Source organism: Gigantopelta aegis, chromosome 11 (assembly GCF_016097555.1).
Source record: "Gigantopelta aegis isolate Gae_Host chromosome 11, Gae_host_genome, whole genome shotgun sequence".
NCBI classification, from domain to species: Eukaryota; Metazoa; Mollusca; class Gastropoda; order Neomphalida; family Peltospiridae; genus Gigantopelta; species Gigantopelta aegis.
Genome location: NC_054709.1, coordinates 2,037,198 through 2,050,500, shown reverse-complemented (window position 1 = coordinate 2,050,500; position 13,303 = coordinate 2,037,198). Strand labels below are relative to the sequence as shown.

The 13,303-nt window shown below is 32.5% G+C and overlaps 1 protein-coding gene across 9 annotated transcripts in view; it reads right to left on the bottom strand.

Moving 5' to 3' along the window:
* The window catches only part of LOC121385568 (CLIP-associating protein 1-like), a 222,876-nt gene that overhangs the window by 33,196 nt on the left and 176,377 nt on the right, over nt 1-13,303 (bottom strand). For 8 of the 9 annotated variants that reach the window (XM_041516292.1, XM_041516291.1, XM_041516296.1 and 5 more), the window contains 5 exons: nt 8,488-8,591; nt 7,664-7,727; nt 5,130-5,293; nt 4,635-4,713; nt 2,914-2,919 (listed from right to left, as the gene is read on the bottom strand). In XM_041516292.1, the coding sequence (XP_041372226.1) occupies nt 2,914-2,919; nt 4,635-4,713; nt 5,130-5,293; nt 7,664-7,727; nt 8,488-8,591 (417 nt within the window). The remainder of the gene's footprint in view (nt 1-2,913; nt 2,920-4,634; nt 4,714-5,129; nt 5,294-7,663; nt 7,728-8,487; nt 8,592-13,303) is intronic. The other variant, XM_041516293.1, reaches the window with a different exon arrangement.

Sequence of the window (13,303 nt, the reverse complement as noted above, 5' to 3'; positions counted from 1 at the left end):
AGACGTGAGATTAATTTTTGAGACTAGTTTCTAGACGTGAGATTAATTTTTGAGACTAGTTTCTAGACCTGTGAGATTAATTTTGAGACTAGTTTCTAGACGTGAGATTAATTTTGAGACTAGTTTCTAGACGTGAGATTAATTTTTGAGACTAGTTTCTAGACCTGTGAGATTAATTTTGAGACTAGTTTCTAGACGTGAGATTAATTTTTGAGACTAGTTTCTAGACGTGAGATTAATTTTTGAGACTAGTTTCTAGACCTGTGAGATTAATTTTGAGACTAGTTTCTAGACCTGTGAGATTAATTTTGAGACTAGTTTCTAGACCTGCTTCTCACTTTCTAGCATTTGCTTCCCGTTTAAAATTCTCACTCAAATAAATAAACCTTCAAGTCCTGAACATCTACATGACTGGCCTCGGTGATATCGTGGTTAAGTCATCAGACATAAGGCTGGTAGGTACAGGGTTCACAGCCCGGTACTGGCCTCGGTGGTTTGGTGGTTAAGCCATCAGACATAAGGCTGGTAGGTACAGGGTTCACAGCCCGGTACTGGCCTTGGTGGTGTTGTGGTTAAGCCATCAGACATAAGGCTGGTAGGTACTGGGTTCGAAGGCCGGTACCGGCTCCCACCCAGAGCTAATTTTAACGACACGATGGGTAGGTGTAAGACTACTACACCCTCTTTAACCACTAATAACTAACCCAATGTCTTGGACAGACAGCTATCAGATAGCTGAGGTGTGTGCCCAGGACAGCATGCTTGAACCTTAATTGGATATAAGCATGAAAATAAGTTGAAATGAATGAATGAACATCTACATGTTCAGCTAGTAGCAGATATATTTTTTTGATTTGTCAAGTACGAGACAATACCCCCTCCATACCACCAACTCACACCGGATTCAAAAAAGAAAGGTATCTCCTCTAAACTTCTTTAAAGTGACTAGTTTAACAGACACCACAACATCAATCCTGGTCTAACATGGAACTGTTTTCTAACATTTAATGCTGTAATAGGCACTGGATAAACACCACAATACATGACAGGGTTCAAAGCAGATAACATTATCTAGAACCTGAGAAGAAACCTAAATCGCCATATAGGCTACGCTATGCAGGACAATGCAAACCATGTCGGTTTTTTATACCACAAATGAGTGGACAATTATTAGAAAAGGGAAAAACCCCAATGGGTATTACAGTATGGAAACAAAACTGATGGCAGCAATTAATATGATATTATTATAAAAGAATTATTTCACACATAATTAAGGGTCTGGTTTTTAATATACAACAAATTAGTGGAGAATTTATTAATATTCAAAAGGGAAAAACCCAATGGGTATTACAGTTTGGAAATAAACATAGCAGCAATTAATATATTATTATATTATTATTAATTATAAAACAATTTTTTATTCACACATTAAGGGATTTTTTTTTTTTTTAATATACACAAATTGGTGGAGAATTATAAAAAAAAAGGTAAAAAACCCAGTGGGTATTACAGTTTGGAAATACATGTAAACATGATAGTTTAAATTAATATATTATTAATTATAAAACAATAATTTCACACATACTGAGGGATTTGTTTTTAATATACCACAAATCGGTGAAGTATTATTAGAAAAGGAAAAAACCCCAGTGGGAATTAGTCTGGTAATATGTGTACATGTAAACACGACGGCAGAAATTAATATACATGTATTATTATTATTAATAATTATAAAACAATTATTTCACACATATTCAGGGTTTGAAACTATCGTTTAATCACCACTATAAGACAAAAGAACAACTTACGGTACTTGATCAGGTTTAAAAAGAAAAAAATATGCTACATACTTTTTTCACAATAAAATCTCCAAAAACCTCCCCTCTCACCCCCCCCCCCCCCCCCCCCCCCGAAAAGTTGTATGATCAACCTCCCCTCTATATACCACCCCACTGTAGTATTTCCTGTAACCTGTGCTTCAAAGCCGATATAGGGGTAACAGATCCTGTGAACCACGAGTCACAATTACTTAAAATCAGTGATTAAACAATGTGCTGGGGTGTCGTTAAACAGTTCTCTACTTGCTTTCACTTCAAATAATCAGGAAATAATCTGATTTAAAAGTCAATTATTTGTTAAACAACTAATAAAGAATTTAATGAGTAATTTAAAAAAATAATTATTTACATGTTAATATAAATAAACATTTTGACAGAAGCAGTGTTTCCATCAGAGATTTATTCTTGGCTATGCCCTTAATGGGCCGGGAAGCCTACCAGACCTCGTGCCGAAGTTATGGTCATTTAAAAAATAATTTTTAAAATGTTATAATAAATACTCTAATGTAACGCTTTTTGTTTCCTTGTAATAAATTATGTTAAAAGTCAAACAGGAACATTTAAACAACTTTTTAACATGATTAAAAAAATATATATATATATATAATTAAAATTTTAGGGTACACGTCCGTACATTAAAAATATTTTAGAATACATATTATTACTTATTTTACCATTTGGGAAAATCCCTGAGAAGCAATATTGAATAGTTGGTTGTAATGTTATTGGAAATTCCATTTGTTTTAAACTCGCCTCTTAGTTTTTCCTCAAACACAAGCAAGGAAAGAAATTTTTAATCAAGATTATTATGTCGATAAAATTTAATATTAATGTAGCAATAATGTTGATTGTAAGCACTTCTAAAAATAGTACTGATAATTATTTCTTGGACCACTATTAGTTTCAAACCCTGCATATTTTATAAATATATTTATAAAAAAAAAAAAAAAAAAACCCAGCAAAGATTTTAAAGAAACCTTGACAATATTATCAACAGAAAGAAATCACTCCATTATGTATACAAAGGTCAAAGGTCAAAAGTGAAGCATGCAGGGTCAAAAATCAAATCATTTACCTTGTGCTACAGTTGGAAATGCAAGGAAAGGAGAACAAACAAAAACAGTTGTTTTAGAATTTAATTCAGAAGCCTGGGAGCAACACTCGTCAACGAAAGCAAACTTAGCGTTTCTTAGTAGATCTCAATTTAACATTCTACGTAAAGTTAAAAGATATATTTACAAAAAAATTGTTTAAAGGAACTGGTGCCAGATAAAGTTTAATGTCAAGAAGTTTAAAATGTTATTCTACAATTTGCACTAAAACAGGTTAATCGTTAATATTTGATCATTTGCAAAAAAACATGGTTAATTATTAAAAATCTATCATTGGCATTAGAGCTAGTTAATTATTAATGGTCTATTTAAAAAAAAAAAATAATAAAAAAAAATAATCTGCATTAGAACTAAATGTAGTTATATATCTATAAGCAAGTAAGAAGATATTCTCAAAGAATTACTGTACTGCAGAAATCAACCAAGCATGCACTCAATCGATACAAGCTCATATTTTCATATGCAATAGCTTTTCTTTCTTTTTTTTTGTGGGTTTTTTTTTTTTTTTTTTTGCTTCAAACTGCAATGATTTCTGAGAATTTTTGTTTCTAGTTTTCATTATTATTCAACCTAGTTGCAACACAACTATAACGATATATTTCCATTAGCCTACAAGTAATCTATTACAACTACCCCTGCAATTGCCCACGACAATCGGCACAGTATGTGTTTTTGCCGTAGTCATTTGTTTTTAACTGCAGGGGTTGTACAGAGGGTGGAAAAAGCACCAGACAACCCGTAGCACATATAAACTTCCATGCCCTGCATACATCCGTGTCTTTGTGCTCTAGCTCTCATACTTTTTGCATTCCAGTAAGCTCGACAGTAGTCACTTTTCACATCCTTGTTTTAGCCACGTACACAATAACTATAATCATAATTTCACTTAAAATCCATATTTCATAAATAGTACAATTTTTTAATTACAAGATTTTCTTCAAATGCAGTCAGGTGCATTAGTAATTTTTAAAAATTCAAACAAACAATTTCAATAGCAATTTTACACTGGAATCTTTCCAAAGCTTTGAAAATGGAAACATCATACAACTAGTTTATTGTTATTGTAAGGATACACAAAGTGATTGGAATACTGATGTCATTCAAATTCAAAATTAGATATTATTATAACGCTTCTGCACATTAAAATAAAAACTGGTCAATGTACCTTAACCCGTGTCAAAACAGTTCCAAGAGCAGATAACACAGTTTACAGGTTGGTATGAATTTATTTTTCAAAATTTTAGACAAATTATTAAGTTTATGAACAAAATAAAAAGTACCATTTGTCCAATGTATCATTATAAAATAATTACATTTAGATGTGTTACATTTATTGTGTCCTAACCGAAAACAATAGTGCGAAAAGTGACTTTGGTTTACCCTAATTATTTATTTTTCTAAAGCATTGTAGTTGTGTTACAACGTAAGCCGAGTAACATTAACAATATATTTTACACAACCGAAATTAAACTTTATTATTCTCCTTTTATAAGAGTGTAGCTTAGACAAAAAGGAACAACACTTATAATAAAAAATAAAACCACACAAATAAACCGATTCAAAATTACATTTTACATTTGTTAATAAATCTGTTACCAGTTTACACTAGTGAATCACATGTATGTATCGACACATAGTAAATATAAATAATTATATTTACCACCAGTGAATAAGGTCAACTTACTTTGAAGGTTGGGGACTGTGTCTGATCAACGATGAACTTTGCAATTGTATTGAACTGATGGTCTGTTGGAAAATTATCTCTGTAAAATTAGAAAATATATTTTAATTGTTGTTAATGTTAATGTATTGGAATTTGGAATATTAAATACATATGAATATTAATGAATTATATCAATCATTTTATTTATTGTTAATGTTAATGTATTCGAATGTTAAATACATATGAATATTAATGAATTATATCAATCAATCAAACATAAGTATGACTTACATGCGCTAATTTTCTCAATTTTATCAGATATAGGACCCTGGTGGAATATCCTGGATAAATTCTTGCACTTACGATAAATAGCATTTATTGTTTTTATTATTATTATTTATTTATTTTAAATGGTGATTATGTAGATGTATTTGTAATGTTTTTTTCAATTTTTTTTAAAATAAAGTTTATGAAATGATATTGCGCCCTTGGAAAAAGACCGAGAGATTAAGTTACCTGACTGCATCCTGCGCCCTCTGGTGTTTGGTCTGCACCGAGCCAAGCATATCCGACCCAGATTTGTGGATGAGTCTGGTGAGTAGAACGTACAACCAATCGGAGAGATCTCGACTGTGTAGAACCACCAACTCAACGAGCGTGTCTAGAAACATGCTGAATACCTGAAAACGAAGACAAAAATGTTAACTGTTTTGTTTTGTTTAAGCCCACCTCTAGAGCACCATGATTTACTTATCAGCTACTGGATGTCAAACGTTTGGTAATTTTCACATATACAGGTCCCCGTTCCATGAAGCGATCTTAGTACTAAGATTATCTTAATACGCTAGTTATGCACGTACATACCCTATTTTCTTAAATACTATGAGGCATTTTTTTTACTATTAAGAATCGTTTTTGATGAGAGATTCTTTTCTTAAATTTTATTGCTTAGATTATTTATTTCCATACATATGATTTGTTGCTGGTAATCTTGGTGTTTTTAATATCACAAACTCCATGTTTTATAGTTTCTAAAAACGCACGTGTGTGTGTGTGTGTGTGTGAGAAGTAATATTTATGGAGTCGAAATTTAGAGTATTTTACCATTTCAACGTCACCGACTGTTGATTCACTCTATTGTTAACTTTATCCAAATGTGTTATTGGTTTATAGATTAACCAAACTTCACATCCATTTTCACGGGTTCAAATGGGTCTGTGCCTTTACGGTGATCTAATGCTAAGATCGTTTATAGATTAACCAAACTTAACATCCATTTTCACAGGATGAAACAGGTCTGTGCCTTTACAGTGATCTAATGCTAAGATCGTTTATAGATTAACCAAACTTCACATCCATTTTCACGGGTTGAAACAGGTCTGTGCCTTTACGGTGATCTAATGCTAAGATCGTTTATAGATTAACCAAACTTAACATCCATTTTCATGGGTTCAAACAGGTCTGTGCCTTTACGGTGATCTAATGCTAAGATTGTTTATAGATTAACCAAACTTAACATCCATTTTCACGGGTTCAAACAGGTCTGTGCCTTTACGGTGATCTAATGCTAAGATCGTTTATAGATTAACCAAACTTAACATCCATTTTCACGGGTTCAAACAGGTCTGTGCCTTTACGGTGATCTAATGCTAAGATCGTTTATAGATTAACCAAACTTAACATCCATTTTCACGGGTTCAAATAGGTCTGTGCCTTTACGGTGATCTAATGCTAAGATCGTTTATAGATTAACCAAACTTAACATCCATTTTCACGGGTTGAAACAGGTCTGTGCCTTTACGGTGATCTAATGCTAAGATCGTTTATAGATTAACCAAACTTAACATCCATTTTCACGGGTTCAAATGGGTCTGTGCCTTTACGGTGATCTAATGCTAAGATCGTTTATAGATTAACCAAACTTAACATCCATTTTCACGGGTTCAAACAGGTCTGTGCCTTTACGGTGATCTAATGCTAAGATCGTTTATAGATTAACCAAACTTAACATCCATTTTCACGGGTTCAAACAGGTCTGTGCCTTTACGGTGATCTAATGCTAAGATCGTTTATAGATTAACCAAACTTAACATCCATTTTCACGGGTTCAAATGGGTCTGTGCCTTTATGGTGATCTAATGCTAAGATCGTTTATAGATTAACCAAACTTATAATCAATTTTCACGGGATGAAACAGGTCTGTGCCTTTACGGTGATCTAATGCTAAGATTGTTTCGTCCAACATAAGTATGTTTTGTTTAACACCACCACTAGAGCACATTAATTTATTAATCATTTGGCTATTGGATATCGGACATTTGTTAATTCTGACACAGTCTGAGAGAAAACCTGCTACATTTGTTCCATTAGTAGCAAGGGATCTTTTATATGCACCATCCCACAGACAGCGGGTTTCCTCTCTAAGACTATATTTTAGAATAATCAAATGTTTGACATCCAATAGCCGATGATTAATAAATCAATGTGCTCTAGTGGTGTCGTTAAACAAAAGAACTTTAACATTAGTCTGTATCTCACCTTCTTACTTAGTAAAGGCAAGACAAAAAAAGAAATGGATGTGAACTTTCATGCAAATAATTACACTATCACTTCAGTCATATGTAAATCCTAATGCTTGGCTCAAACTACAAACTGTCACAACATTGTTGGCCAACTTGATGGTTGCATAGTAATTTACCAACTCTGGACATAGATTAACAACATTTCATCTATAAATAATAATTTAAATATTGACCAATTAAACTTCACCTTTTATAACGTTATTCGGGAGCATACAAATTTTAAAAATATCGGTCGAGACTATGCAATAGGCAAACTTGTTGGTCTATTTCAACATTGAAAAAAACAGGGGGAAAAGTGCAGTATTAAACTCTGGATTGTATACTACTATAAACAGATTTTATGGCTATACCATCACGGGTTCTCCGCATAAGTCGAGAGATCGGCGAGTTCGCTAACTCTGTCGTGACAGTTGATAGTCTGAGACTAGCAGTAGATACACAACTAACATAAGCTACAAACACACGAACCTTTGGTTGAGGATCATGGAACATTCTTGTGAAGATTTCAGTGACTTTTTTCAATTCCACACGACTGAAAATAATAAAAAATAAAATAGTATTTTACGAAAATAATTACTATTTAATTTAACTTCTTAAAAAAAAAAATCCCACCCCCTTCTCTCAAAGTACATAGCAATAACTTCTATTGATACAAAACAATGCTAGCATTTGACATACACAGGTCTATGGTGGCATTAGCGGTTATAATATAATCAAGTCTCAAAAAGTTAAATATTGCCCCCTTTTTTTCAAAATTTATGCACCATCCCAGACAGAATAGCACATACCACAGCCTTTGATATACCAGTCGTGGTGCACTTGCTGGATCAAGAAATAGCCCAATGGGTCCACTGACGGGGATCGATCCCAAACCGACCGCGCATCAAGCGAGCGCTTTACCACTGGGCTACGTCTCGCACCTAAATAATCGTATATGGTGTATATGCCCAAAACAGCAAAACAGACCATACGTGGTTATGGCTTTGAAATGTTTTGCAAATGGACATGGCATTTAAAGTGATCTGACAATTGTTGAAAAGCACTTCTCTTACAATCATCTTTCTAAGAATTAAAAAAAATATATATATATATAGATCCATTGATTGTCAAGATTTTAGGTACAATAACGTAACACTTCACGCTCTAACCCTCTGGCAGAAACCATGTCGTCCAATGTCGTTATCACTGCAAAGTTTGTGTTGCTATTGGGTTATTGTTTTAATTTAAATGTTACGTGTGCTTCTTTAAACAGTTTGTTGCAAAAAAACCCACCCTGAATTAGATTTAGCTACCTGAGCATGCGATGTCGCCGTAGCAACTGTTGTAATGAAATTAATCCCTCCTTTCTCTCTATGTGAGAACCGCTACTCATCTGGGCTATGATTTGCTGCATATCCTGAAAATAAACAGATCACTCATCAAATAAACAGTAAAATGAAAGCACATCAGTAAATTAAATAGATTACTGATCAAGTAAACAGTAAAATAAAAACACATCAGTAAATTAAACAGATTATTAAATTAATCATTATATAAAAATAAGATTTTAAAAAGGAATGATTATTTATTATTTATAAAACTGATTATTAAATAAAATAATAATGAACAAATGAATGAATGATTAATGATGCCCTAGCGCAAATTTTTTTAATATACTGGCCATTTTAAAGATTTTAATTCAATGTTTAAGAAAACAAAACACAAAATAAAAAATAAAAAATGGATCAAATATTTTACATATATATATATATAATGTTTATTGGCCAGTGACGTCAAAGTACTGTGTGTGGCAGCCATGTTTAGAATCATGTGATTGGTCCGCCATTAAGGGAGTGAAACTCGCACAATAATACATGCATGTGAAGACATTGCATCTGGCTGCATTTTTAGTATTTATGACCTTTTTGGTACATTTTGTATATGGCAGAATGTGAACTGCACCCCACTTCAACCCCATTTGATCACATCTGGAATAACCCAGAGCTAATAATAGTAACAGCTAAATGCTGACATCTTGATGTCAGGTCGGTCTTTTGTTTTTAACCACTTCTTTTCTACAAACATACATAACTGAAATTTCTATACTTTAGGATGCATTCAATAAAGTTTCACTTAATACCCATCGGAATTATAGTGATTTCATTTGTTTAATTTATTCGCTATGCTTTTGTATTGGCATGTATAGGTGCTTTATTATTTATATTTTTAATCATTCACAGACTTCCACCGACTTCGATATGAATGTACATTCTTTAAACGAGGTTGAATTAAACAAGAGACTGGTTTTGCTTTCACAAAACATTCCAAAGAAGTCATAAATACTGAAATTGCACCCCCATGCAATGCCCTCACATGTTCTTGTTGTGTGAATTTTAACCCCTTAATGATGGCCATATGGAAAGGAAATGTTTTATTTAATTTTAACCCCTTAATGATGGCCATATGGAAAGGAAATGTTTTATTTAACGACGCACTCAACACATTTTATTTACGGTTATATGGCATCAGACATATGGTTAAGGACCACACAGATATTAAGAGAGGAAACCTGCTGTCGCCACTTCATGGGCTACTCTTTTCGATTAGCAGCAAGGGATCTTTTATATGCACCATCCCATAGATAGGATAGCACATACCACAGCCTTTGATGTACCAGTCGTGGTGCACTGGCTGGAGCGAGAAATAGCGCAATGAGCCCACTGACCGGGATTGATCCCAAAGCGACCGCATATCAAGCGAGCACTGTACCACTGGGCTACACCTCGCCCCTGATGGCCATATGGTTACCACCATCTATTGACAAAGTCATAAACTACTGGGTGCCAATCAGAAAAAAACCCATCTATAATTACACTGTGCTGAAAAAAAATCAATTTCATATTTCAATTAAAAACTACAAATAACATATATACAGAAGCCACAAAACATAAAGCTAAATACTAGTATTCTAAATAATAAAAATAATAAAATGAAATTTACATTCACAACAAATCCACATTTTGTGAGTCACAGCAAAATAGTTTCTTTGTAATTTCATCCACACTGTGTTGTGACCAGCTGAGTTCAATTTTTTTTTTTTTAAATGTACACACATATACCTAATTAATAAAATAATTATTTAAAAGATGACAGATGTAATGTGAAGTAATAAGTTTAATTTTTATTTTTTTGTTGTTTTTTTTCAAAAGTAAAAAATAACAAATTAAAAACACAATCCCAAAACATCTCCTTAAACAGATCTATTGCCCACCCCTAAATTTTCTAAAAACAGTCATCAAAATAAAGAAAACTAAAAAAAAAAACCCAACAACACACCCCTTCTCCAAAAAAGACCCCAGCCCCCACCAAAAACCCCAACCCCACACACTCCCCACAATTAAACATATAGCTGTAATAGGCATTCATTTGACTATTGTTTGATTTATGTACTCGTATCTGATTAAGGTTCAAGCACACACCTGTATACCCAGGACAATGCTTAATGTTTTCGTGAGAGAAATATCGGTATAGTGTAGGTTCATTCTAGTAGTGGAATACAGGGGTGGAATACAGGGCTGGGATGTAGCCCAGTAGTAAAGCACTCGTCTGAGTCTGGTTTATACGCACAGCAGTTACCATAAAATTCATAAATAAAATGCACTATTTTAAAAGCCGCATCTTGCAATTCACAATAATAATAAAAAAAGTAGCAGCTAATAGGTAGAAAAATATGATACTTCTGGTTATAACAATCATAAATTTATGTGTGTGTGGGAACATCAAACAACTGACTAATTCTTCATTCTTAAAAAAAACCAGCAGTTAAAAATGGAATTTATATCTGTAGTTTCAACTAAAAGTGAAATCTGTGCCAGTTATATTTTGCAGTAAAACTTTGAATGTTACCGGGTATGTTCAAAATACAGTGCAAATGTTATTCAATCTTTTACTTTGTGCAAATATTACTATTAGTAACTTTTTCCATTAATCAAAATGCATGTAAAAATAATAAAAAATAAAATAAATAAATAAATAAATAAAAATGAATAGCCATTGATTTTGCTACAATTGCATACATATACTATCTTGAATATAATATACAGGTTTTAAGAAAGTTATTTTATTACTATATGTAATTTTTTTTTAAATTCCAAATTTAAACAGACTAAAAATTATCAGCTCCAACTTGATGAATGTTAACAATTCACTAAATGTTGATACTCTGTTTCTAAATGTCATCATCTCCAATATAGTCAAAATTTCATGCATGTAACCGAACAAAGAACAGTTTTTTCACACTGTGTATAAATAAATTAAAAAAAACCAAACCCAAAACCTCCCAAACACAACCCACTCGTGAGATCTTACCAAATCGATAAATGTGCGGCTGCTGGTTGGAAAAAGCGAACGATCCTTTTCCTTAAAGTTCACAGAGAAAGAAGTAAATCTATCTAGTTACGAGATGACAGGAACAGAAGCTAGTCTATCGACCAATCCAGTAAAGAGTTTCATATATGAGTTAACAGTGCAAACACTCATACACAAAAAAAAAAAAAAGGAAGAAAAAATTCAAAGGGACATAACTGTTAAATATTAACAGACATGGAATAAATAAAAAGAAGAGAGAAACATTCTACAGAATAAAATGTATATGATATTCATCATAATTATATATACTGGGGGGGGGGGGGATTTAGCTCAGTCGATTGAGTGCTCGCTTGAGTTGCTTGTATCACAGAATCGAATCACCTCGGTGGATTCATTCAACTGATTGGGATTTTTTCTCTCGTTTCAACGGGTGTACCACAACTGTTAAAGGCCGTGGAACATGTATGTGATTTTCTGTCTGTGGGAAAGTGCAAATAAAAGATCCCTTACTGCATTAGGAAATGTAGCAGGTTTCCTCTGGTGACTATGAGTCAGAATTACAAATGTATGACATCCAATAGCTGATGATTAATAAATCAATGTGCTTTAGTGGTGTCGTTAAACAAAACAATCTTTCTAACTTTACATATATGGTAGCAAAAACTAAGGAAAATTCCAAAGTAAATGGCATAAATATATCACACAAACTTTAAATAAGAATGACAATTTCTGACAATATCAATAGGCATGTACATGTATGCATGCTATAGAATGTATTTAAAATACAAAACTGAAGCATAAATGAATGAAAAAAAAGATTTTTACATTTATATTTACTGAACTAAAAATCCACCGATAATTGCATGTTTTAAAAGGAGTTTTGCCATTTTATTGAAATCCACTAAATAATGAATTTTATCCCCATGTATTTTTTTAAAAGTTCTTTAACAAATAGAACTTCAGATCTGTATGTCTCTGCTATCTAATGAGAAATAATTTCAGTACATTCATAAAAATATGTCCTATGGTGAATACTTACTAAAGATTAAGCCATACTTTTAATATAGTACAAAATATATATTAAAATATTTTTAATATACTGCTTCATTATTATTTTTTTTAAATATATTGCTTCATTAAAAAACAAATCTTAAGTAAACCTTTAACATGTAGATGCGACATCACATGTGCACCTTTTCTGTATATATGAAAACAGGATTTTTAATTTTTTTTATTGTTTAACAGTTTTAATTTTAAAACCAAAAATACTTCTATAGCTATTTTACAATTTTTATGGACATTATATATAAAACAAAATATTATCAAGCTTCAATAGTTTATACATATAGAATTTTTGTTGATTTCAATACAAATGGCAAAGATTCCTTGACAAGAGCAAATGAAAAGTGTAACGAACTAGCAGCAGTGCATGCCCGTGTACCTGCGAAATTGCGTAACGTCGATACATCGTCATCGTTTCTGTATCGGACGAAGCCTTACGTAATGCACAAAAAGAATCATCAAGTTTTTAAATCTTAGCTTCAGATGAAGTCATATTACGCAAGATTGTTTGGAGAGAACAAACTAAATGTAATGGATTTGAAGACATCGATTTTTGAAAAGATTAAGATTATTTTAAAATTGATTCCAGAATACACATATTCAAGCATGCACGCATAAGCACGCACGCACGCACGCATAAGCACACATGCACGCACGCACACACACACACACCTCATTCATTCATAATCCATTTGTTAG